The 23,883-nt window shown below is 51.9% G+C and overlaps 2 protein-coding genes across 4 annotated transcripts in view; one reads left to right on the forward strand and one right to left on the reverse strand.

The window, feature by feature from the left end:
* Nucleotides 1-1,295: 1,295 nt before the first annotated feature.
* Nucleotides 1,296-23,883, reverse strand: part of NRL (neural retina leucine zipper) — a 29,987-nt gene continuing 7,399 nt past the window's right edge. For 2 of the 3 annotated variants that reach the window (XM_047075495.1, XM_047075494.1), the window contains exons 2-3: nt 3,624-4,031; nt 1,296-2,717 (exon numbers count right to left, since the gene is read on the reverse strand). In XM_047075495.1, the coding sequence (XP_046931451.1) occupies nt 2,385-2,717; nt 3,624-4,004 (714 nt within the window). In that variant the 5' untranslated portion in view covers nt 4,005-4,031 and the 3' untranslated portion in view covers nt 1,296-2,384. Of the gene's footprint in view, nt 2,718-3,623; nt 4,032-6,765; nt 6,900-23,883 lie in introns of those variants that run through there. The other variant, XM_047075496.1, reaches the window with a different exon arrangement.
* On the forward strand, nt 13,282-22,022 carry PCK2 (phosphoenolpyruvate carboxykinase 2, mitochondrial). Its single transcript, XM_047075481.1, has 10 exons — nt 13,282-13,486; nt 15,519-15,764; nt 16,219-16,403; nt 16,491-16,694; nt 17,074-17,261; nt 17,569-17,731; nt 17,979-18,197; nt 20,623-20,760; nt 21,041-21,136; nt 21,377-22,022. Exons 1-10 carry the CDS (start codon nt 13,458-13,460, stop codon nt 21,829-21,831), a joined length of 1,923 nt encoding a protein of 640 aa, XP_046931437.1. The 5' UTR covers nt 13,282-13,457; the 3' UTR covers nt 21,832-22,022.

Here is a 23,883-nt window from a genome sequence, read left to right on the forward strand (position 1 = left end):
GTCTGTGCAGCCTGGTTTTCCTGGGTGTGCGAATGTGTGTGCTCATGCACTGCACATCCCTGCCTGTCCATGAGTGTGGTCTTAATGTAATGGTTCAGGAAGTCAGGCTGGGTACTCTTAATAACATTAACAACAGCAGTAAAACGTTATTTGGCATGTGCTAAACTTTGTGCTACGTGCTTTAAATGTACCCACTCTCACAAATCAAGTGACGTTCCATTTAAATTCACCCATCATCAAAGAACTGGTGGGCCTGGAACTTGAGCCCAAACCCATCTGTGCCCACACTCTTAATCACTAGCGTGCAGCTTCTGTGAGGTGTATCCATGTCAGCCTATCTTGAGATTCAGGTGTATGCTTATGTGGGCTGATTGCGTGTATGGGGGTAGGTGCCTGTGAATGGCATTTCTGCCCATGTGTGTGCTGTGCAGGAACCCAGCCAGTTAAGGAAGGTGTGCAAGAGCGGTGTTGGGTCTGGACTGCAGCTCCAGAGAGCAGGCGAGGACACAGGTGATATCCAGAGCAAGAGAAGAAGAGATGGGACCCTGGAGGGACCCTCCCTGCCCCAGCCTCTTTCTTCAATGATGCATGTGGAAGGAGATGAAGGAGGAGAGGCTCTGTGAGCCACTCAGATAGAGGAGCCAGAGCCAGAGAGGGTGGCCAGTGGCCAGTGGTAGAGAAGGAGAGGAGAAGAGAAAGAAATCCTGGGGGAGATGGAGGAGATGCCTCCCATTGCAGGCTCCTGAGTGGAAGAGGGATGAGCTGGGCTAGAGGAGGGGGAGGAGAGAACAAGAACTGTGATGGGAAGAGACAGCTGGGGAGGGGGTGGATAGAGGGGGCAGAAAGGAAGAGAGACATATGGGAGCCTCTTCCCCACCCTCGACTGCTTCTCCCTATTTATTATGTCCCTTAGAGGACCTACGACAGTGGCTGGTGAGGTAGCTGCTCCCAGCTCAATGCCTCTGCTCTGCCCAGAGCCCCCGCCTACTCTCTCTGTAGGCAGATGAACCAAAGGGCTGGGTAACCATGGCAACTGTGGGACCTCAGGATAGCCATAGGCAGGCCTGGCCCAGTCACTGATGCTCCTCAGCTTCTGTGCAGTGGTGGTGGGAGGAGGAGGCTCCATCTGGCCCAATCCCCACGCTTCCACCCCATTTTCATTGGGCCTCCAGAACTGAGACACAGTGCGCGCACGTGTGTGTGCGCGCGCGCACACACACACACACACACACACACACACACACAGGAACCAGGAGCCAGGCTAAAGAATGAACACTTCTTAAATTGCAAGAACATTTAGCCAATAGTGTAAAGTTCTGCCTGAACTTCAAGTTTAATTCACAAAAACCACACTCTTTCAGCATCTTGTCATGCTGGGCAAAGGCTCACCTCAGCCCTCAGCAAGGCAGGAGGTAGCAAGGGTACCCTATGCAGGTCTGGAGGCCAAGGCAGCTTGGAGAGAGCAGCAGAGGAGCAGCGCATGGGCTCATCCACCGCCTAGGCTGCAATCAGGAAGCAGGAGCAGGACAGGAAGTCCCTTTGGTGAGGTTGTCTTGGGGGGTTCTTGGGAAGACTCTTGGGGCTCCTACACCAAGGAGATGCCAGAACTGGAAAGGTGTCAGAAGTCATCCAATCCAGGATTAGATGAGGTAACCAAAACCCAGGGAGCAAGTGATTTTCTCAAGGTGACAGAGGTATCCTGTGGCAGAGCTGGGCCTAGCACCCAGGTCTCCAGACTCCTGCCCAGAATTCTCTCCCAGTCGGCACCAACCACCCCTACAGTTCCTCAGGCCTTTGTTGTTCTTGGCCCTGGAGGCCACTGGGTTGGATAGGATGAAAGCCTCATGGATAGAGTTCCTAGTCTGTCTTGTTGGTGATTGAAATCTTGAAAAATGCAGTAGTCTTAAAATGGGGTGTTTACAAGCCTCAGAATGAAAATACTGCTTCATTGCTAATTACCACCTTAATGCACTACAGGTTGAAAACCTTGAATTAAAATCTAAACTGAGGGGGAAGTCACACCACTCCCTCTCCTCCCATTCACTGTCACCCAGCTATCATCCGCGCCTCTTCTTACCCGCCCCCCACCACAACAGTCCGGGCACCGGCTCCTCCAGATCTCAGTGTCCTGGTCAAGTGGGGCGGAACAGGAGGTGGAGGGCTGTGTATGCTGCCTGCCTGCGAAGACCTCTCTCCCAGAAAATGACCAGCCTCTAACGTCGGAGCATGCCTTGAGGGTCCAGGAAGTTCGGGCATATTTATGTAGTCATACAACAGGGTGTCTGGCACCAGAAGGCGCTAATAACCATCTAGTGAATGGCAAAGTGGCCTTCTAGGTGGTGTCCCCCACCCACCTACTACACCACTCGGCGGCCCCTAGCAACTCAGAGGAAGAAGTGGGCGTGGTCCCCGGCCCCAGGGCCGCTCGAGGTCAGCCGGTCACAGCGAGCCTTGTAGAGGTCGCGCTCCCTGGCCAGGCGGGCCACCTCGGCCCGCAGCGCGTCCAGCTGGGCGGCCAGGCGGGCGCGCTCAGCCTCTAGCCCCCGCCGCTGCTGCAGCCGCTTGGAGCGGCAGGCCTGCGCGTAACCGCGGTTTTTCAGTGTGCGGCGCCTCTGCTTCAGCCGCAGCGCCTCGTCGCGCCCGCAGCCCCGCAGCTGCCGGTTTAGCTCCCGCACAGACATCGACACCAGCGCCGCGTCCGAAAACCGCTCCGCCAGCTGCAGAGGGAGAGGGCAGAGAGCGGGTCAGCGCCGGGTCCCTCCCCGCTCCACACTTAGGTCGCGAGCCGGACTACCCCGCCCTCGGGAAGGCTCCGCCCCCGGCCTCCACCTTTACCAGATGCTCGCCCTTCCTCAGAATCTACCCCGCAGTCCAGACCCCGCCCCAGATCCCAACAAGCCCCTCCTCCCCGAGGGGCGCGCTCCCCCTTTGGGTCCGCCCCACACTGCAGGCCCCGCCTCCCACGGTCTGGCTAGCGGGTCGCGCGCCTGAAATCCGCGCCGCTGCAGCGAGGTCCTTAGCGTCCTGCTCCAGGCTCACCGGGTGTCCGGCAGACACGGCCCAGACGGAACCCGCCCCGCCAATGCACCTCGCTCCCCTGTCCTGAAGGCCGCAACCCTGTGACCCTCAACGGATTTGGATTACATCCTAATGCCCTCAACGCCCCCATCTGTGTCTATAATTAATAGGATGAGTCCCAATCCTTCCTGAGAAGGTTGGGGGCTGGGGAAGCACGATGTCTTGAAAAGGCCAACCTCATTCCCGTGCCCGCTGTCTCAACTCCACTCAATTCCAAGCGCAACTCTTTCCCTGGTTTCCACAGACGGAGTATATTTGCCTCCCGTAATCAACGGCTCTCCTTTAATTCTCAACTCTCCCCTTTTGGTCCTCTTTTAATCTTTTCTCCCTCTTCCTCCTGGTTTAGACTACTCATTTCTCTCCATTTGGGGAAAAGGGAGGGGGCAGAAGATAGTTTTCTCTCTCTGATTTTTTTCAAGGGCCCTTGTCTTCTCCTGCCCTCTGTCTCTTGTCCAATCCATAACCCTCTCCAGGAATTCTCCTTCCTCTCTTGGGCTGTCCTCCCTCACCCTGCCTCCCCTCAAACCAACTCACTGATCACTCACCTGGGCATGCTGGGCTCCTGTCTCCTCCGGGCTTCCTGGGTAGTAGCTGTGGGGCCCCTCAACAGGGACTGGCCCCTGACCCTGCAGCAGCTCAACAGCCTCTTCAGGACTCAGGCCCAGTGCCTCCCCAGCCCCCAGCTGCTGCTGCAAGGTGGCCAGCCAGTACAGCTCCTCCAGGCCTGGCCGGGGGGCCTCAGTGGCCCCCACCATGCCTGGATCACTGAAGGTGGGTGAAGGAGGCACTGAGCTGTAGGGTGTGGAGCCCAGTGAGGCTGTTGGGGGGCCAGATCGCCCCTCAGAGGGTTCCCGCTTTACCTCAAATTTCATCAAGTCAAAGTCATTGACGTATTCCATAGCCAGGGGGCTGGGAGGCAGTGCCATTCTGGGGCTGGATTGGGAGGGGTGCACCTGCAAAAAAAGAAGAGAGATTTGGAGCACCTGGAGGCTGCCTGCCAGCCTCCTTATGGGAACCTCCTTCTTCCAAAGTCCAAGTGTTCTGGAGAGCCACAGTTCTGGAAAGCAGGGCGATGGTGCAACCCTGTTCCCTAGTCACCTCTGGACTGAGGCAACTTTTCAGGTTGGCAGGGGCTCCAGCAAGCAGCTTAAAGGCCTGATTGAAGAAGATGAAAGCATGGAGTCTGGTCCCACTGTTGCCTCTGGGAGCTTTGAAAAACAAGAGGAATATGGCAGTACTCCCAACTCTAGTGCTGGGACAGACTGAGAGGCTCTGTCATCTCAAGAGACATCATTCCATTTCCAAGCAATCAAAAATTTTTGCTCAATTAACTGTAACAGAGTAGGTGTCTATTTTAGGACAATGGGAAGGTATGTATGAGGTGAATTTTAATATAGGGATAACGTTGTTGTATCTCTCTCTCAGAACACCTAGGCCAATGCCTTGCACTAGAAGATCCTCAATGCACATCTATTCTGTGGGTTAATCAATCAATTAATCCTTTTCATAGGAGCATGAGACTTTCCAAGGGAAAAAGAAAGGTCCTAGAGTCAGTTCTAGCAAGATCAGGACTGGGTGGTGACCATCTTTCCCCAAGCCAATCTCTCCAAAGAGAACCAACCAAGATTGGTTTTCCTCCTTCTATTCAGAACCTGCTATGTTGTATGAACTTGGACGGATCACCTGACCCCAGTTTCCCCTTCTGTTCAATAAAGGCAATTAGACCTTCACATTTCCCAAAGAGTGTTCCAGGAAACACCAAGTGTGAGAAATACCCAAGAAGAAGTCGATGCTCAGATAAATTTGAGAAATGCTACCTCCTATCCCCACGTTTTGCAGATTCACAAAGCACAGCAACATATTAATCTATGAAGTCCTTCAGTAAACCATCTGTTCAACCTCAACCCAGAGCATCCCAAACTTATGTCACCCAGGAGCTCTCCTCCCTGTTATCATGCAGAGTGTGTGCTCACCTGAGGAACCTCAGGCTAGATGACCTCAGGAATCCTTCCTGAGCCAGAAGTCTCACACTCTAGCCCAGCTTCCAGTTCCAATAGCCCCACTGCCAGCCCCCGAAGGGGCAAGGCAGGGAGTGCTTATCCCCAGTGCTTGGCATCTGGTCCCATCTTGATACCCCAAGCCTACGTAGCTCTCTCTCTAGACATCTCATACCCTCAGGCTCTGCCCAGAGAGGTGAGAGGAAGGACAAGTCCTTGTGTCTTCCTGTCCCAGGGAAGGGTTGTTGCCCTATCTACTGAACCCCTCACCCTTGAGAGGACAGGGGTGGTAGGAACAAAGACACAGATTGAAGGAATGATCCTTGGCAGGGAGGCTATGGTGAAACAGTGAGAGAGGTGTCCAGAGAGAACTGAACGAAGAGATAAGTGAGGAGGGCTATTTATCTTTCTGATGTGATAGCAGTAAGGGACATAAAGCCAGCCAGGGTGGGAGTGGGGCAGGGGAAAGAAGTGTGAGGATTCTTGACAATAGACAGCAGAGAGCAGACAGCAGGTGACAGAGGCGGAGGCTATAGGTGAGAGGCCTGGCACCCAGGTAGGCCCCAAATATACTCACTTGGGGGATGGTAAAGATGATGTGGTCAGTGTCAGAGCCAGGCAGGCACAGTTTCCTCAGAGACTGGAGACCCCATTGATCAGGGCCTGGTGCCTCTGTGCTCAGAACAAGGCTCTGTGGGCACTGAGCCCACAGGGCACTCTTAAAGGGCCAGCTCTCTGAGGTCATCTGTGGTCCTCAGGCCTGCAGCCAATGAGGTAAGGGGATCATTTGCATATCTCATTGGCCTGGGGGGTTGAGGGGGGAATGAGAAGAGGGAAGACGATGAGTATGCCTGTTCTCAAGGAAGGAAAGGGGGCATTTTCCCCAATAAAGTTCCTCATTGATGGTCCATCTCACAGGTGCTCAGTTCCCTGGTACAGAGAGCTGCATTGGCCCAGTCAGCCACCCTCATGTGAATACCACCCGCAGCCCTCAGTGATTGAGAACCTGGGACTGGAAAAGAGGCCCAGACAAGTTCCCGGCGCCCTCACCCTCCAATGCTCTACAGTGCCTTGGCAGTTGTTTTGGGGAATACAAACGGTCTGAACCCACTTTCACCTAGCCAGTTGGGTCAGTGGTTCTGCTTTCAGGAATCTTCACATTTCTGGCCCCCTGCCTCACTCCCACTGTGACTGGCCACACACTCCTCACAGCTATCCTATTAGAAGGACAGGCAACTGTCCCCACGGTGAATCGCTAGGACTTGGCTACCCAATCCACAGCCTCTCCCACTCTTGATGACCAGTCCCAGGACAGGCAGGCCAGCGGGAAGGAGCAGGAGAAGGGAGAGTGGGGATCTCTGCTCCTTCTTTCCGGGCCACCTCGGGACACTGAAATCTAATCACCACCAATCCATCTGACTTCTGTAACTGCCCTCACACGCCCTCTGCTTCCTCTCGCCTTTTCCCTGCGTGTGTCTCCGTCCCTCTCTCTTCCTCTCTCACTCATCCTGGTTCCCAGATGGCTAGGGGGTGACCTACATTTTCAGCCTAATCCCCTAACACCTCTTAGAGCTCTTATCCCTGAGTAGAAGTTGGAACAGGGATACTAGGAATTAGCTAAGGAGGTGTTTAAACCTGTCTGAAGCTGTTTAAAACAAGGTGTGTACTAGAATAGAACTTTATTCCCTACCTGGTGAGGATACCCAAATGTTCCTGTGGGGTTCACAAGTCCTCTGTCCCAAGTCAGAGATCTGGGTGTCCATCAGCCCTAAAGATCATCAGTTATAAAAATTAACACGGTCCCAGTCTTAGGTGTTGGGTGAAAAGCTGATAGGTTCAGATGGCCTAAAACAATGGTTCTCAAAGTGTGGGCCCCAACCAGCAGCATTACCTGGGAACTTGCTAGAAATGCATATTCTCTGGCCTCACCTCAAACCTACTGAATCAGAAACTCTGGGCTTGGGACCCCCCCACCCTCAAAAATCTGTGTGTTAATAAGCCTTTAGGCAACTTTGATGAACACTGAAGTTTGAGAACCACTGGTCTACAGAATACCTACAGTCAATTCAGCTTCCCTGTGTGTGTGCATGGTCTCTCCCATCATGCTCTGTACGCACATATAAGAAGATCTAGATCAGATGACATCATTCTTTTCCCACATGTGTTCTGCATTTCGTGGAGAAGAGACCACGGTCGTTATTCAAGTAGTAAGGCTTCTCAGTGTGATTGCCTGGATCCAGTTGTTTTTGCAGAAGAACAGAGCCTAGGAACAAGGCCACTTAATGGGAATGGGGATCATAGAGACCAGGGAATCTCGTGTACATGTCCATGGAATGTGGCTTTGAGGCACATAGCCAGGAAAGAGACCCCAGAACTTCCTGTGATGCAGAAAGAATAGGAAGTGTTGAGTGCAGCCCCTTTCTCATGCCTGGTCTGTCCAGACACTTGCCCCCGAGCAGCTGTCAGGTCTGTGCTGATCTTCTTGTTTACTGGAGGGCTCAAAGGAAAGGTTTGGGGGAGGGGGTGGCTAAGCTGCTAACGGGCTAAAAGAGTCAGACTAAACAAGCTCAGGCAAGCTGAGCCGCTCAGGGCTCAGACCAGGTGCCACTGACTAGGGAAAGGAGTCCGGGAAGTGAGGGCTAGGCCAGAGGAAATGGGCAAGGGCACAGAGACAAGAGGCCGAGGCAGCCAGTGGGGACCCAAGAGGTAGTTAATGGGCCCCCTTGGTGGGGGTGGAACCAGGGCCTGGGAGATGCATACTGAGACTGACTGGCTCGAGGACATCTGGGGACTGGGAAATGAGAGTGAAAAAGATAAAGGCAGGTGGACTTCAGAAATGACAGAACAGAGAAAGGGAGGCAAGAAGGCTTAGCTGAGGGGGCAGTAGGTATAGACCTGGGATGGAAGGCAGAACAAGTCGGTGGCTCCGCACAGATTTGTACGAAAGGAGTCGGAGGGATGTAGGCACATGGAAGAGGTGGGCAAAGGGCCATGACAAACTAAAAGAGAGAGGAGGTCTTCTGGAGAGCACCAAGAAGGGAGTAGGGGTAAAAAGAGAGGTGGTAGGAACAAGGGACCAGAAGAACAAAGGCAGTAGGAGGAAGGGACAGAGGAAAGTAAGACTGGGGCCCAAGAATTAGAAACAGATGCAGAGGAACAGACAGATAGATGGTCAGGCCATAGAGGAAACACAGCGGGCTGTGGGATGTTGGACAATGGGGGAGAAGGGCCAGGCAGATAAAGGGCCGGGAGAATGGGGATATAAAATGAGAGGGAAGGGAGGAGACGGAGTCAGTAATTCAGGGTGCCATCACTATCTCCTCTGTCCTGCACTCCCATATTTGTCCCATATTTAGAGCCCATAATTCCCTGTAAGCCCTAGAAGTTCTGGCCTTTGGTGTCCAGATCTTCGGTAATGGATCCAAATCTTCAAACCTCTTCCTGGCCTGCCTGGTATGTTCATTTGACAAGTGTTTATTAAGCACCAGGCACTGTGCTAGGCTTTAGCGATACCTCGGTACATCAGACTGACACCAGCCCTGCCTTCGTGGAGCATACAGACTGATGAAACAGAGAAGCATCAATTTATTGCCCTTAGGCCCAGGCAAGAGTAGCCCCTGCCCTAAGCCCTGTGCTTTTGGAAGACTCCATTCTGGCTCTCCTCTGGCTGTGTCCCACCCCATGGGGTGAGCAGTTCAGGCCTCCTCTGCCCACACCCAACCCCATTCTAGACCACACTCCAGATACCCAGGAATTCCCTGTCCAAAGGGCTCCAAGCCCACTTCTAGGCCCACATGGACCTCTACCCCAGGTAGGCCCTTCCGGAAGTGGACCACACTACAGTACACACATCCCTAGACCCAAAAGCCGGCTAAGAGTGACTATTTATAGGAGGTCATGGACTGAATTGGGATGTGTAGACAAGGAGGTCCACAGGTATGCATGTGAGGCCCCTCACAGGACAAGACAGTGTCAGGGGTGGGAAGAGAAGAGAGCCCAAAGGCCAGTGGCCCAGTGCATCCTCTCCCCATACCACCCACCACATTCTGCTGCAGAATCCCAAGGACTCCAAATAAAATCCAAATCTGCATTCAATTTTGAACCAAATTCCAGGCCATCGTGTACATATTATCAAGGGATAAGAATAGAACATATTTTATTTAATAGTTTGTTAGCATGAGTTCTACATTTTAAATATTTAAAACACAAGGTTTGTGACCCTCTGTTTGTACTCTTGCCCCAGGCCCCACATATGTTAGGCAGGAGCCTATGTGAAAATAAACTATTATAACTGAGGTGAGTCCTATGAAGGAGAAGGGCAGGCACTATGAAATTGTATTTCATGAAGACTTAACCTAATGAGGGGCTGCATTGAGGGGACAGCTTGCCTAAGGAAGACACATTAAACTGAGACCAGCCAGGTGAGTAAGAAGTGACCATGTCCAGGGGTATGGAGAAGGTGGGGATTCCAAGCTGCAAGAACAATATATGTAAAGGCTCAGGCAGGAAGGAGACATGAGTACAAAACAAACAGACAAAAAGACCAATATATCCAGAGAGTAGAAGAAGCCAAGGAAGTGGGAAGAATGGTGGTAGGTGACGGTGGCAATGTCAGCAGGGGCCAGATCCAGCACAGCCTCATGGTCCAAGGTTAGGATTTGGTCTTTATTCAAAGAACAGTGAGAAGTTACTAAAGAATTTTTGGCAGGGCCATGATGAGATCAGATTTTGTTTGGAAAGATCACTTTGGATCTAGAAGGCAAAATGGAATCAGAGTGGGATTAGGGGGCTAATGCAGTATCCACGTTGAGTTTAGGGGATATCTTAAGCTGGAAACAAACTCTGAGATGGAAACCTGTATACAGGTGGTTCACCAAGGAGGATTTTCAAAAGGAGTGAGAAAAGCAGGACTGGGCAGGAGGAAAAGTGGAAATACACTGCATTAGAACAGAGACTTCAGCCGATCCCACAGGAGCTCTGGAGCTCAGATGGACCAAGTTGAGGAAAAGGGATCAGGCTTTTGTACCCTTGCGTCAATCAGTCACTGGATACACACTGCCCCAGGAAAGGGGTATTGTGATTGGTGACACCACTCCCTTCAGCCACAGGTAGGTCTCAGGGAAGTATTCAGCTGTGAGCCATTAGCAGCCACCACTCCGAGGCTGGGACAATGAAAACCTGGATCCTGAAGCAGGGATCTAGGCAACACACCATAGCATCCACTACAGGAGCTCGGGAAGGTGTCCAAGGGCCAGACCCAGAGGGCCTTGGGAAGAAAATGCAGACCAGGTCAAGGCTGGTCACACCCTGCCCCCTGGTGGTGTGCTTCGAACACTGGGCCAGCTGGTAGACCTGGGAGGCTGGGAGGAGGGCCAGGGAACTGAATAAAAGTGTAGCAAATAAATGAATAAAGGGAATCGACACTACAAGGAAATCCTCATGGGAGCCCCTTAAGCTAAGAAAGGACACAATGGGGGAGAAGTGTTCAGAAACATGAGACTTGTTTATTCTTCATTCAAACAGCACTTATTAGCTGACCAAATAAGGCCAAATTAAGATAAAATAACAACAAGACTAAAATTTGGGCCCTCCTTTCAAGGAGCTAACACTTAAGTGAGGATTATAAAGATACAAAAACAACTATAATAAAGTGTGATAAGTTCAAAAATATAGGTATGTAGAGGCGCCTGAGAGGCTCAGTCGATTGAGCATCCAACTTTGGCTCAGGTCATGATCTCATGGTTCGTGGGTTCAAGCCCGTATTGGGCTCTGTGCTGACAGCTCAGAGCCTGGAGCCTGCTTCAGACTCTGTGTCTCCCTCTCTCTCTGCCCCTCCCCCACTCGTCCTCTGTCTCTCAAAAATAAATAAAAACATTTATATATATATATATATATATATATATATATATATATATGTACACAGTATAAAACCAACACGGATGAGATAGATGTTAATTCTAAGAATCAAACGGACTTCACAAAGGAGGTGATGTTTAATTTAAGTCTGAAGAGCAGAAAAGATTCACAGAAGTGCTCTGGAAACTGCAATTTGGTGTATAGGAGAGAAGGTGGCAGGGATAAAGTTTGGATAAATAGGAGTCAGATTATAAAGGACATCAGTTGCCATGTGGTAGGGAGCCTTGAGGGATTTTAAGTCTGAGTGATATGATCTCATTTTCTTTTAATGATAAATCAAGGGAACAGTATAGGATTGGAGGGGGGAAATAACTTGGTAATTAGAGTCAGAAAGGTTTGGATTCGGATTTCATTTCTCCTGCTGACCAGCTATATAACTTTGAGCAAATGACTTAACCTCTCTAAGCCTCAGTGTCCACATCTGTAAAATAGGATGGTTGTGAATCTGAATGAAATAATGCAGGTAAAGCTGCTGGCACAGAGCCCAGCCTAGTGTCCACACAATAAAAATTACCCCTCTCTCTCTTAACTCATCAAAGTGAACTTCTGTGAAGAGTTGGAGGGTAGCTTGGTGGGAGGGAGAAGGAGTGGCATTTGGAATGGTGGCAGCCCAAGAGGTGGCTTGGAAGATATCACTTGAAGCCAGGTGAGAGGTAAGTCCTGAACTAAGGCAGTGGCCATGGGGATAGACACAGATTTGAGAGCTAATTGTGAAGTACAAACCCAAAGGTCCTAGCATCTGATTGGCTATGGAAGAGAAGAAAGGAATAGCCTAGACTGATTCAGGTTCCTCTGGAGCAGCTGCCTAGATGCTGGTGCTATTCACTGAGATAGGGAACCATGAGAGCAGGTGCAGCATTAGGGAAGAGATGATGACCTTCAGTAGATCCATGCTGCGACCAGCATGCACACCTTTAGGCCCAAAGGGTTGCCAAAGAGGCAGTTGTCTGAAGTGGAATAGGTGTGGACGGAGTTTGAATGTAGGAACTGGAGGAAAGAATCCAAACATGTACACATAAGGTTGAGTCCAGGATGGAGCCTGGGTGGAAGAGATAGAGAGCCAATAGCAAGCCCAAGGCTTGAGGCCAGCTGTCCTTTTCCCGCTATGTTTTAGCACAGAACTTTGAGAAACCTGAGAATCAGCATTGTTTCTGTTGCAAATGGCAGAAATCCACTTAAAATTAGCTTGAACGAGAGAAGAAATTAAGAAATTTGTTGAGTCGTATAATCAAAATCAGGAATCTGTAGCTCTCCATCCCTCTGCTGCTTCCTTTGGGCTGGCTTTCATTGAGGGCAGGTTCCTGCTTTGCAGTGCCGAGCTGATACGCTGCAGCTCTATGCTTCTATCCCACCAGCTCAGCAAACCCAGCAGAAAGAGCTCATTTTGAAAGTCTACAGAAAAAGCTCCAGAGAGGGATCTCATGCCCATCCCTAAACATTCCCAATTGCTGTGGCCAAAGTGAGGAAGACACAAATTGGTCAAACTGAGAGCCTACCCACAGGAGACCTATATGATTTCCTCCATGGACTGAGGAGGTAGTTCCGTAAAGGAACATCAGGGTGATATTACCAGAAAGGGGGAGTGGATGCTGGGCAGGTGCCTACTACAGGCATGTTGAGTCTCGGGTACTATGGCATTTGGGGCGGTACCCAATGGTATCAAGTTGAAGAGAGATGTCTGGATGGAGACATAACTTGACAAATTATCTGAGGACTTTATGGTGGTGGTTGGGTGGGACAGACTAGTTCTTCAGGGGAATGTGGAGAGAATAGCCAGGGCAGAGGCCCAAAGAAGAGACTCTGGGGTAGAGAGATGCCATCATTTTATGGGAAGGCAGAAGGGAACCCTCATCAGGGGGAGAAGAAACAGGTATTTAGGAGTTGGGGACCAAGAAAACGTTAGCTTTGGGACCCTGGAAAACAGAAAAACATGGGTCTTACGGTGTCCAGTCCCCAGGAGAAGAGAAAAGACAATGCCCAACCCTCGGTTTCTGGACTCCCAGCCTCCGTGAGCCCTCGCCCTGACCTCCCCCCTCGTTCCTAGCTTGTTTGCCACCCCGTTGTCTCCCAGTCGCTATCTCTCGGGAGCAAGAGTCCTCAAAGTTACATCATGTGCAGGGGGCGAGGCGGAGCGGGGGGCGGAGCCTCGCGGAGGCGGGGAGCCGAGTAGGGGGCCCAGCTGTCCAATGAGAGAGATGGGTGTGGGGGCTAGGATGCTGGGGGAGGGGAGGCGTCTGGTCCGGCCGGGGCCTGGTGCCCTGGGGGAGCGGCTGTACGGCTAGGGCGTAGAGAGGGTCGCGCGGGCCCAGCGAGGTTCCGCCCCTGCGCCCTCCCGCCCGCCTCCTTTTTAAGCGCCTCCCGCCCAGCCTTCGCTCCCGCTCGCTTAGCAGCGCACCCTCTTTCCCCGCCTTCCTTATCTCCCCGGCTCCGCTCGGTTCTCGTGGCCACCCCGCAGCCCCAGGTGCCATGGCCGCTGTGTACCGCCCCGGCCTGCGGTGAGTGAGCCCTCGCCCGGGGCCGACCCGCACCTTCCGCCGCGCTCGCCCCCTCGGGGCTGCCAATGGCGCTCTCCTGCCCGCCAGCCTCCGCCGGCTTTCTCAGCCGAGGAGGAGGCGGGCCCGGGGCCAGTGTGTCTCCATCCCCAGCCTCTCCGGCCCGTGTCTCGCGGGAGATCTGGGGCGGCCGCCGCCGCTCCGAGTCTCTCCGCTTCCGTCCCCTCCTCCCCCGTCCCTGCTTTGCTGATCTCTGACCGCGCCGTCTCGATCTGCCACTCACAACTTCCTCCCCTCCTCGCTCGCCCCCACAGAGCCCTGTCTCCTCGTCTCCTCCTTTTCTTTAAGATGTAACTCTTGTGCCCCAGTTGCGATTAGAAGCGCGGTAGGGTCCTGGGGTCAAGGGTGCATGAACCCCTGGGGGATTGAGCTCAGAACTCCCCAAAGAAGGCAGAAGGTAAACCTCCATTTCCGACCTCCCGCGAACTGGAACCTGGAGGGAAGCCTGGCGCAGCCAAGGGACCTGCGGCCAGGGGAAAGAGGGAAACAAGGTGGAGGAGGGGGACAAGTTGCCTTCAATTCTAATAGGTTGGCTTCGTCCTCTGTCTGGGACGGAAGCTCCTAGGCCCTGCTCCCTTTTCACAGCTTCCTGTCGTTCCTCTGTGGCCTCCCTTCTCCCCAGTATGTGTCCCAAAGTCTGAGCTAACCCCCAAGTCTCTCCCACAGCTGGTTCCTCTTGGCCAGCCCATGTGGGTGGCCTCTGGAGCAGAGGAAAAGGAGAGGGTCCCACTGGTGGAGAGTCAGAGAGGATCACCAGAGACTTCCTGAGCCAGGCCCCCTGCGGGGAGAGGGTATGCCTTTCAAATTAATGCCAGGTCCCAGGAGTCCTATTCCTCTGCCCCTGAGGCCACACTGGGTTTGAATCCTGCCAGCCCAGGTCCACTCTAGCCAGATTCCAACTCCCATATCCATGGTCTGAGCTGTCTCCCTTCCCCAGGCTTACAGCCTAAGTTTAACTGAGCTTTCTGCAGTCTGATGTTACCACCTACCACCAACACCCAAAACTCTCTAGGCATTTGACCTCTAAGGGGAGGAACAGGGGCATGCAGTCTGATGTGTGGAGCAGTTTCTGGTGGGCGAGGCCCTGGCATCAGAGAAGGGCAACTTCCCTCTCTTGGCCTTTGCTCTCTCTGGGTCACTCCACCCTGGGTCCGGGCCAATCAGAGCAGACCCTGCTTCTCCCTCTCCCAGGGGTGTGAAGGGACAGAGAACAGGGACCCTGCCCTCATGGGAATGGGCATGTACCCCAGCCATTGACATTCCCCAACAGTCAGCCTTCCACCCAGCTCAAAGATACCTACCCAATAGCAATATCTTATGCAACCCTTGTTGGCCCAGGTGGGCAGCCCTAGCTCTGATGCCTGGAACCCCAATACCCAGTTACCAACTCTCTGTGCAAGAGCCCTAATCTGGAAACCTGGGACTGTACCATCTCAAAGACTGGGTCCTTTACTGAGGCTTTCACAGTCTTATACACACCAGAAGAAAAAAGTAAAAGCAGCTGCTTTTTTAACTTATAAAAACTATACTTAAGAATGGAAAGAACAGGGATGAGGGCTTTAACTACCAGACCCATGAAGCTGTCACCAGGGCACAGTTTATCGACACTGGGTCATAGGGCACCTCCTCATTTCCAACCTTGACCAGACAGAGTTAAACGTGGGCATGGGTTAAGACTGCAAGCAATAACCTCAGCATGCCGACATATACCCTCCATGCCACCAGGCATGTGCCTTTTATGCTCCTTTGGCAATATTCGTCCCTTGCTGACAAGAAAACACCCTCACTGAGACTCATGGAGGCCACAAGGTACATGTGGCCTGAACCTATCCTACACACCTACTCTCACCTGCTCTTCAAGGTGCCTGCGCCAAGACCTGTTTTAGCATGCTCCATGGCAGCCCAAGCTTTCTGTCCCCTTGACTTGCCCATCTTCCATGAGAACACCCAGCCCATTACCTATTTCTTGTCGTAGGCTTAGCCGGCCTGGGCTGAGCCCCTGGGGCTGGTCATCATGGCGCAGCATCCAGACCCTACGAGTACTCGGTGGAGATCTGGGCCAGCTGCCCGCTGGAGTTCGAGACTTTGTGGAGCGCAGTGCCCGCCTGTGCCAACCAGAGGGCATCCACATCTGTGATGGCACCGAGGCTGAGAACACTGCCACACTGGCCCTGCTGGAAAAGCAGGGACTTATCCGAAAGCTCCCCAAGTACAACAACTGGTAAGCCCTGAGCCCCGTGACCCATGGGATGGGAACAGCTTATTGGACAGAGGCCACGTTGGGTTTACCAAGACAAACATCAAATTTAACTAGACCATCCCAATGGAATGAGCAAGAATGGGAGCTCTGGGGGAAACAGAATCAGGAATTAGTGAGATTGGTCTATATTTTTTATGTTAAGGAAAGAAGCTAATACAAATAAAAACCTTTGCTTTTTTTTCCCCCCCTCTTCCAAGTTCAGAGTTTTTGCCGAGGGCAGAAGCCTTTAGAAGGCTGGGCCAAAGGAACTACCCCTTAGATGGGACAAAATCTGGAGCAAGCAACTGAGGTGCAAATGGATGGGCAAAAATAAGACCCACAAAAGACGTAGAGTCAAAGTTGGACTTGAAAGATTGGGTCTGGGGATGAGGGAGATCATCTGGCCATGTCTTCCTGATAATGCTTTCTCCCCCAGCTGGCTGGCCCGCACAGACCCCAAGGATGTGGCACGAGTAGAGAGCAAGACAGTGATTGTAACTCCTTCTCAACGGGACACAGTGCCCCTCCCGGCTGGTGGGGCCCGTGGGCAGCTAGGCAACTGGATGTCCCCAGCTGAGTTCCAGCAAGCTGTGGATGAGAGGTTTCCAGGCTGCATGCAGGGTAACCGGGGCAGGGACACAGAAGCAGGGGCACTGAAGATATTAACAGGTTAGAACCCTTCATCCTGGTGGTATTTTTCCTCCATAGGCCGAACCATGTATGTGCTTCCATTCAGCATGGGTCCCGTGGGCTCCCCACTGTCCCGAATCGGAGTGCAGCTCACTGATTCGGCCTACGTGGTGGCAAGCATGCGCATCATGACCCGGCTGGGGACGCCTGTGCTTCAGGCCCTGGGAGATGGCAACTTTGTCAAGTGTCTGCACTCTGTGGGCCAGCCCCTGACTGGGCAAGGTGAGCGCCTACCCTGCCTAGGGGAGACCACAGAGACCTGCTTGCATTCAGAGAAAACCCTCAATCCTACCCATCTGAATTAGTGAAACACCTCATTCCCAAAATCTAAAGCAGCAGTCTGGGCTGGGGCAATGCTGTGTTGGCAGAGCAATTTGCACAAGATTGAGAAAAGTCACTTATCCATGTCCTGTCCCAGAACAGGGACGTAGGAGCTGATAGATACCGGGGGTGCGGGGGGGTGTTAAGCTACTCATTGGCACCACCACCGCTCCTCAGTGTCTCTCCTGCCAATCCCAATACCCTCCAGCTCCTAATGCCCCAGTTCCTCATGCCCCTACCAACAGCCGGCCCCATGACCCCATAACCCCATTGTCCCCAGGGGAGCCGGTGAGCCATTGGCCATGCAACCCAGAGAAAACCCTGATTGGCCACGTGCCTGACCAGAGAGAGATCGTCTCCTTCGGCAGCGGCTATGGCGGCAACTCCTTGCTGGGCAAGAAGTGCTTTGCCCTTCGCATCGCCTCTCGGCTGGCCCGGGATGAGGGCTGGCTGGCGGAGCACATGCTGGTGAGGGCCTGGTGAGGACCTAGGCAGCTGCAGGGAGCAGGGCAGGAGTGGGGCCTGGCTGGTCAGCCTCACTTCCCCACCGCCAGGTGCGGGGCCGGTTGGGAGGGACTCTGCCCAAATGACCAAAGCTTTGGCCCCAGGCTGCTGAACATTGAGGGGGCTTCAACTTGCTGCCACACCAGCCCTGTGACAAGGTGGTGCACCTGTTTAGGCAATAATTATTTGTCCTCCCTGTTAACCCCTAGCTGTCCTTTCTGTGCAGACCATAACTGACCTCCTCTTTGTTCCCTCCCTCCTCGACACGCAGATCCTGGGTATCACCAACCCCGCAGGGAAGAAGCGCTACGTGGCAGCCGCCTTCCCCAGCGCCTGCGGCAAGACTAACCTGGCCATGATGCGGCCAGCACTGCCAGGCTGGAAAGTGGAGTGTGTGGGGGATGACATCGCCTGGATGAGGTTTGACAGTGACGGTGAGAGGCCCATGGATCATACTCAGTTCTGGCTCATACCAGAGCATAGGAGTCTCCCCTTCACTGCTCATGGTGGACCCTGCCCTATACCTCCTGGCAGTCTACCCACCCTAGAGACAGAAGGGCTTTCTCCATAAGATCTGGGGGCCAGCTCAGGGCAAGAGGGAACAGAATAGGACCTTCCATGGACGCACCTCTCAACTCTTACTGGTTGATCCTTCCTTTCCTTCACTTCTGCTCCTGACAGGTCGACTCCGGGCCATCAACCCTGAGAATGGCTTCTTCGGCGTGGCCCCTGGCACCTCTGCCACCACTAATCCCAATGCCATGGCCACAATCCAGAGTAACACTCTTTTCACCAATGTGGCTGAGACCAGTGATGGTGGAGTGTACTGGGAGGGCATTGACCAGCCTCTTCCACCTGGTGTCACTGTGACCTCCTGGCTGGGAAAACCCTGGAAACCTGGTATGTATGATGGGGGAGTTGTGATACAGCCCCTAGGGCTCAGCACCTTGATGACGTAAAAGGCTTCTCCACAACCTGTGGCTATCCTCCAGGACCTCTGGGAGTCACAGGAAATTATAAATATTCCCGGTTTCTAACCCCAGGTGAGATCTCAGGTCAAGTCCCAACTCCAGGTATTGGCTTTGGGACCTGGCTAAGCTGCTTACCCTCATGAACTTCAATTGCCCCATCAGCTAAATGGAGGCAGTTACCAAAGTACCTATCTTGGCTGTTGGAGAGTTAAATTAAATAACGCATGCAGGAGTGCCATTGGTTAAGCGTCCGTGTCTTGATTTCGGCTCAGGTCATGATCTCACAGATCATGAGTTTGAGCCCCTGCTTGGGATTCTCTCTCCTCCCTCTCTCTCTGCCCCTTTCCCCCTCAAACTAAATAAATAAACCTTAAGAAATAATAATGTATGCAAAGTGTTCAGCATAGTGCTGAATATATAGCAAATTTTTGGTAAAAATAAGCTGGAGCTTTTTTTTTTTAAGTTTATTTGAGAGAGAGAGAGAGAGAACAAGTGGGGAAGCACTGAAGCACAGACCCCAAAGCAGGGCTCGAACTCACAAACCCTGAGATCATGACCTGAGCTGAAATCAAGAGTCAGACACTTAACTGAACCACCCAGGTGCCCTTGGAATTTTTTTAAAAAGGAAAGGGAAGGACTGTTTTGAAAATTTTTACACAAGGACTTGGGCTCAAAGCATAGTCCACAAAGTTTGACCCATTAGGGAGGAGGAAGCCTGCCCCTCCCCCTGCCACTTGGCTCCCACCATCCCTTGTATAATAATTATTGTCTAAAGGTCAGCGTTGTTACCCTCACCCTTCTCTATCCCTCTAACACGCACACCCAAATCCTTCCAGGCGAAATCAGACCAGCTCTTTAGCCTCTTCTAACAGCTAGTTTCTCAACCCTGTCATCGCCCCTGGTGCCTAGCAGCCCTGCCCCTCCCCCAACCCTGCACTCTGGACCTTCTGCAGTTAGCCCAGAGACCTAAGAATGGAAGCAAAGAAGGGCATGCTGGGGAGGGTGGCCTTGTGGTCACTGAAGCCTACATTCACGTCTTCCAGACTGACCAAGCATTCTCCCTCCTTATCTAATCACCCCTTGCTTTCTCCACCACCATCATTAAGCCCTCCTTGGCCTTCCCACCCAACTGAGAAACCCAAGAAACTTTCATACTTACCCGCAGGCTAGTTCCCCAACCCTTTCATCATCTCTAGATTCACGGGTATAACTAGGGCATGTTGTGCCCAGCTGCTATTCCCAGAATAATACCCTGTGCCAGGGTCCTAAATTGGGGGCTGCTGGAAGTGCAAGAGGCTCTTATATGCAAGTGGAAGCAGGAGCTGGGCAGGTTGGGGGGGGGGGGCGCGGCCGGGAGAGATGGGCTGGCTGTAGAACTCCCTTGCCCCCCTTCCCAGGTCTAACCAGCAACCTCCAGCAGAGAAGCTTCTGTGTCCATTTAGGACCCCCATGGTGGTGTTTTATACACATGCCACTAACTTGGTCCCATTCTCTCCCTAGGGACCAAATGTCCTATGCTCCTCAGGTTTCACCTGCCCAGGTTATATGTGAGGTCTTCAAGACATATTGTTCCCTCTGGGTCTAAGGAGACCCAGGGAAATCACCAAAATTCTTCTAGCTTCAAAATCAATTGCTGTTTACATTTTGAAAGCTCAGAAGACCCCATCTTCCTCTATTTGCTGATGGAAAGTCAATTGTCTGAAGTACTCATGGACAGCCTCAGTTTTTGCTTTAGGTTTGAATGTTTGTTTAAATAATAATCCCACAGTGGGGCGCCTGGGTGGTTCAGTTGGTTGGGTGACCAACTTCAGCTCAGGTCATGATCTCACAGTTCATGGGTTTGAACTTCGCATCAGACTCTGTGCTGACAGCTCAGAGTCTGGAGCCTGCTTCAGAGTCTGTGTCTCCCCCTCTCTCTGCCCCTCCCCTGCTCACGCTCTGTGTCTCTGTCTCTCAATAATAAATAAACATTAAAAAAAATTTTTTTAATCCCATATATAAATCATTTCTGGGATAAAATTTCTGCGAAAACCTTATGCCAAGATCTAAGTCCATTCTCTTGAGCACTGGCCAATGCCAAGTAGCTACAGCTTGGCATAGACAGTAGTGTCCTGCTAAACCCCAATTCCTTGCCCATTCTTTCTCACATAGCACAGCTGGTAGCACCATTATGGATAAATAACCTGATCTTTTGGGAAAGATGTCCTGGCTCCCTTCTCCCTGCTCCTTACCACACAAGGTTGCAGGGAGTTGATGATGCAAACAGAAATTTTGCAAGAGTGCATGCAAATATATGTGTGTGTTGGGGGTGGAAAAGCCCTTGGAACTGAAAGTATTTGTATTTCCCCTGCCAGGAGACAAGGAGCCCTGTGCACATCCCAACTCTCGCTTTTGTGCCCCGGCTCGCCAGTGCCCCATCATGGACCCAGCCTGGGAGGCCCCCGAGGGTGTCCCCATTGATGCCATCATCTTTGGAGGCCGCAGACCCAAAGGTAAGCATTGTGTGGGCTCCATGCCTTCTTGGTAAAAGGTCTGTCTCCATCTCAGGGCCTACCTCCCTCTTATACTTAAAGCTCAGCCTAGATTGCCAACTGTAGCTGTCTGTCTCTAGAACTATCCCCTGGAGAATGCAAAATATGGGGAGGCATTGGGTTTGAAAATGGGAAAGCAGAGATACTAGGAGAGAGAGACCAGGAATCAAGATCACCAGGAGGGAGGGGGTGAGGGCCCACAGACAAAAGCTGCCTGTGACCCTGTTCACTGGTGTTCTAGGAGTACCCTTGGTATATGAGGCCTTCAACTGGCGCCATGGGGTATTTGTGGGCAGTGCTATGCGCTCTGAGTCCACTGCTGCGGCTGAACACAAAGGTGAGTGCCATCCCTATACACCCACATGGCTGCTTCTCTCCCTTTCTGAGCCAGACCTTCCTCCCTTCCTCCTGCCTGCCCTTTCCACGGGTCTCTTTTCCCAATCCCTTCTCTTCACCCTACTCTTGAGGATCTTCTGGAGCCACCAACATTTCCCAACTTCCTCCAGCTGGATGCAGGGTGCCCTTCTCTTCTCCAGTTAGGAGGAAGATTCCTTACCCATCCTGCTCCCCTCCCCAGGGAAGGTCATCATGCACGACCCATTTGCCATGCGGCCCTTTTTTGGCTACAACTTTGGACGCTACCTAGAACACTGGCTGAGCATGGAGGAGCGCAAGGGGGCCCGGCTACCCCGCATCTTCCACGTCAACTGGTTCCGGCGGGATGAGGCGGGCCACTTCCTGTGGCCAGGCTTTGGAGAGAATGCTCGGGTGCTAGACTGGATCTGCCGGCGGCTAGAGGGGGAGGACAGTGCCCGAGAGACGCCCATCGGGCTGGTGCCAAAGGAAGGTGCCTTGGATCTCAGTGGTCTGGGAGCCATAGATACCACACAGCTATTCTCACTCCCCAAAGACTTCTGGGAACAGGAGGTGCGTGACATTCGGAGCTACCTGACAGAGCAAGTCAATCAGGATCTGCCCAAGGAGGTGTTGGCTGAACTGGAGGCCCTGGAGGGACGTGTGCACAGAATGTGACCTGAGGCTCCAGGCTAGCAGGAGAACACAGCACCCCCCCCCCATCTGTCCCAGCCGCCATCTAGGGATAGGAGAGCCACCAGGCTTGCAGAAAGTATGAGCAATTGGATAGAACTAACATCTGGGTGCCATGAGACCAGGCCACAGGCCTTTTCCAACATGCTGATAATAAGAGATGCTCATTTATTTTACACAACTTTTGTGCTGTTTCATTCCTGCCTGTCTTCACAGGCTTCTCTCTAACACCAATTTCAGACTTCTTGCAGCTCTCCAAGCAGCCAGCACCCTGGTGCAGCCTGGCCTGGCGCAGCCCGGTGATATCCAGGACCTCTCTCACAGGCAGCGCTACCACTGGGCCATATAAGTGGGAATTTCTGGGAGAAGGCACATCTGCTGTGTGTCCCAGTTCTTAAAAAGACAGGGACCTCTACCAGCTACTCCGTATAGCCTCCAGGCCTTAAATTTCTGACCTCCCACTTGGAGACCAGAAGCCTCTATAGTCCCATCCCCAGTGAAGCAGTTCCATTGTCAGTCGTCAAACCTGTTCTTCTTCCTGCTTGACCTGACACTGGGACTCCAAAGCATTCATGAAAGCTCATTCAATATTAAGAGAGCTAACACTTATAGTACCTTCTGTGCGCCAGGTACTGTTCTGAGCACGTTATAAAACAACCCTTTGAAGCAAGTACCACATTACAGATGAAGAAACAAAGGCATACAGAGGTCAAGTAATTGCCCAAGCCCACACAGCAAACAGGAGAACCAAGGATAAACAATAACCGCATAGACATCTCTCATAGCAGCATAGACTGGAGAACTATAAGGATTTTAGATGTCCCCTATTCCATGCTTCTCAGACTTAAAAGTGCATATGAATCACCTGGGGATCTTGATAAAATGCTCATTCAGCAGGTCTGGAGTGGCCAGGAGATTATTTTTCTTACAAGCTCCTAATTGATGTTGATGCTGCTGGTCCAGGGACCATAGTTTAAGTAGCAAGGCCTTGGCCTAAATCCTCAGAAATCAGCTTTATAGGAAGACCACAAAGGGAGCGATGATCCTCCATAAATCAGGAGCACTGGCTGAGGGATAACTTCACCTCTGATCTGAATCAGGCTGAGGGCATGTATAAACAGACTGGTAGGATGGAAGTCCACACCCAGAAAATGAGAATAAACTCCAAAAAATAAAATGGAGTTTCTGGGAATTGCTGCAAAAGAAAAAACTGGAGGAGGAAACACCAAGTGTTTCATAGAGAACAGCCAATAACCAGCTATCATGTGTAAGCAGAGAAGAAGCTAAGGTCAGAGTGGATCACATGTTAATGTATAGTTAGTAATGGAGTCTATTATACTTAAAAATATACAGCCAAATCTTCAGCTTCATGAATGGCATGCAATACCTGAGAAAATGATCAGAGGCGGCACAACAGAGATGTTAGGCACACGGTAGAGTCAGGTGCCTCTGGGTTTCTTCATCTGTAAAACCAGGATGTGCCTGCACCTCGGTGTTGTTAGAAGGATTAAAGGTCAGTGGAGCCAGCACTCAGAACTGTTCCTGGCATGGAGTAACCACTGACTGTATGTTAGCTGCTCTCACCTTTCCACTCTATATTGATTAGAGTGTGTCCTGTAAGCCTATGTCATATATTGCTGACGCTACAGTTTAAGAAGAGAGTGAGCAATGTAAATAAAATTTAGAAGAGAAAGAAAATTGGTTTGGAAATAATTCCCTCCAGGAAAGAGGCAGGGAACTGGGGTTCCAGAGCCCTCCAGGTATCTAAATGCCCAGCGATTTAAAGGTATTAGCCTTAAAAATTATTTTGACAATTAGAATAAAATTAGGCTACATGCCCTGCAGAGAAATGATAAAATGTAGTTAACACACTATTAATTTTTTTTTTTTTTAATTTTTTTTTTTCAACGTTTATTTATTTTTGGGACAGAGAGAGACAGAGCATGAACGGGGAAGGGGCAGAGAGAGAGGGAGACACAGAATCGGAAACAGGCTCCAGGCTCTGAGCCATCAGCCCAGAGCCTGACGCGGGGCTCG

This window comes from Lynx rufus, unplaced genomic scaffold (assembly GCF_022079265.1).
Source record: "Lynx rufus isolate CCGP_SWC_20201006 ecotype Redwood Valley unplaced genomic scaffold, mLynRuf1.p SCAF_13, whole genome shotgun sequence".
Classification (NCBI taxonomy): domain Eukaryota; kingdom Metazoa; phylum Chordata; class Mammalia; order Carnivora; family Felidae; genus Lynx; species Lynx rufus.

Bases quoted from the DNA above. Each gene is read 5' to 3' on its own strand.
- PCK2 (XM_047075481.1), top strand. From the start codon at position 13,458: ATGGCCGCTGTGTACCGCCCCGGCCTGCG. The intron at 13,487-15,518 runs GTGAGTGAGCCC...TTCTTGTCGTAG, and splicing joins GTGTACCGCCCCGGCCTGCG to GCTTAGCCGGCCTGGGCTGA. The intron at 17,732-17,978 runs GTGAGAGGCCCA...TGCTCCTGACAG, and splicing joins GATGAGGTTTGACAGTGACG to GTCGACTCCGGGCCATCAAC.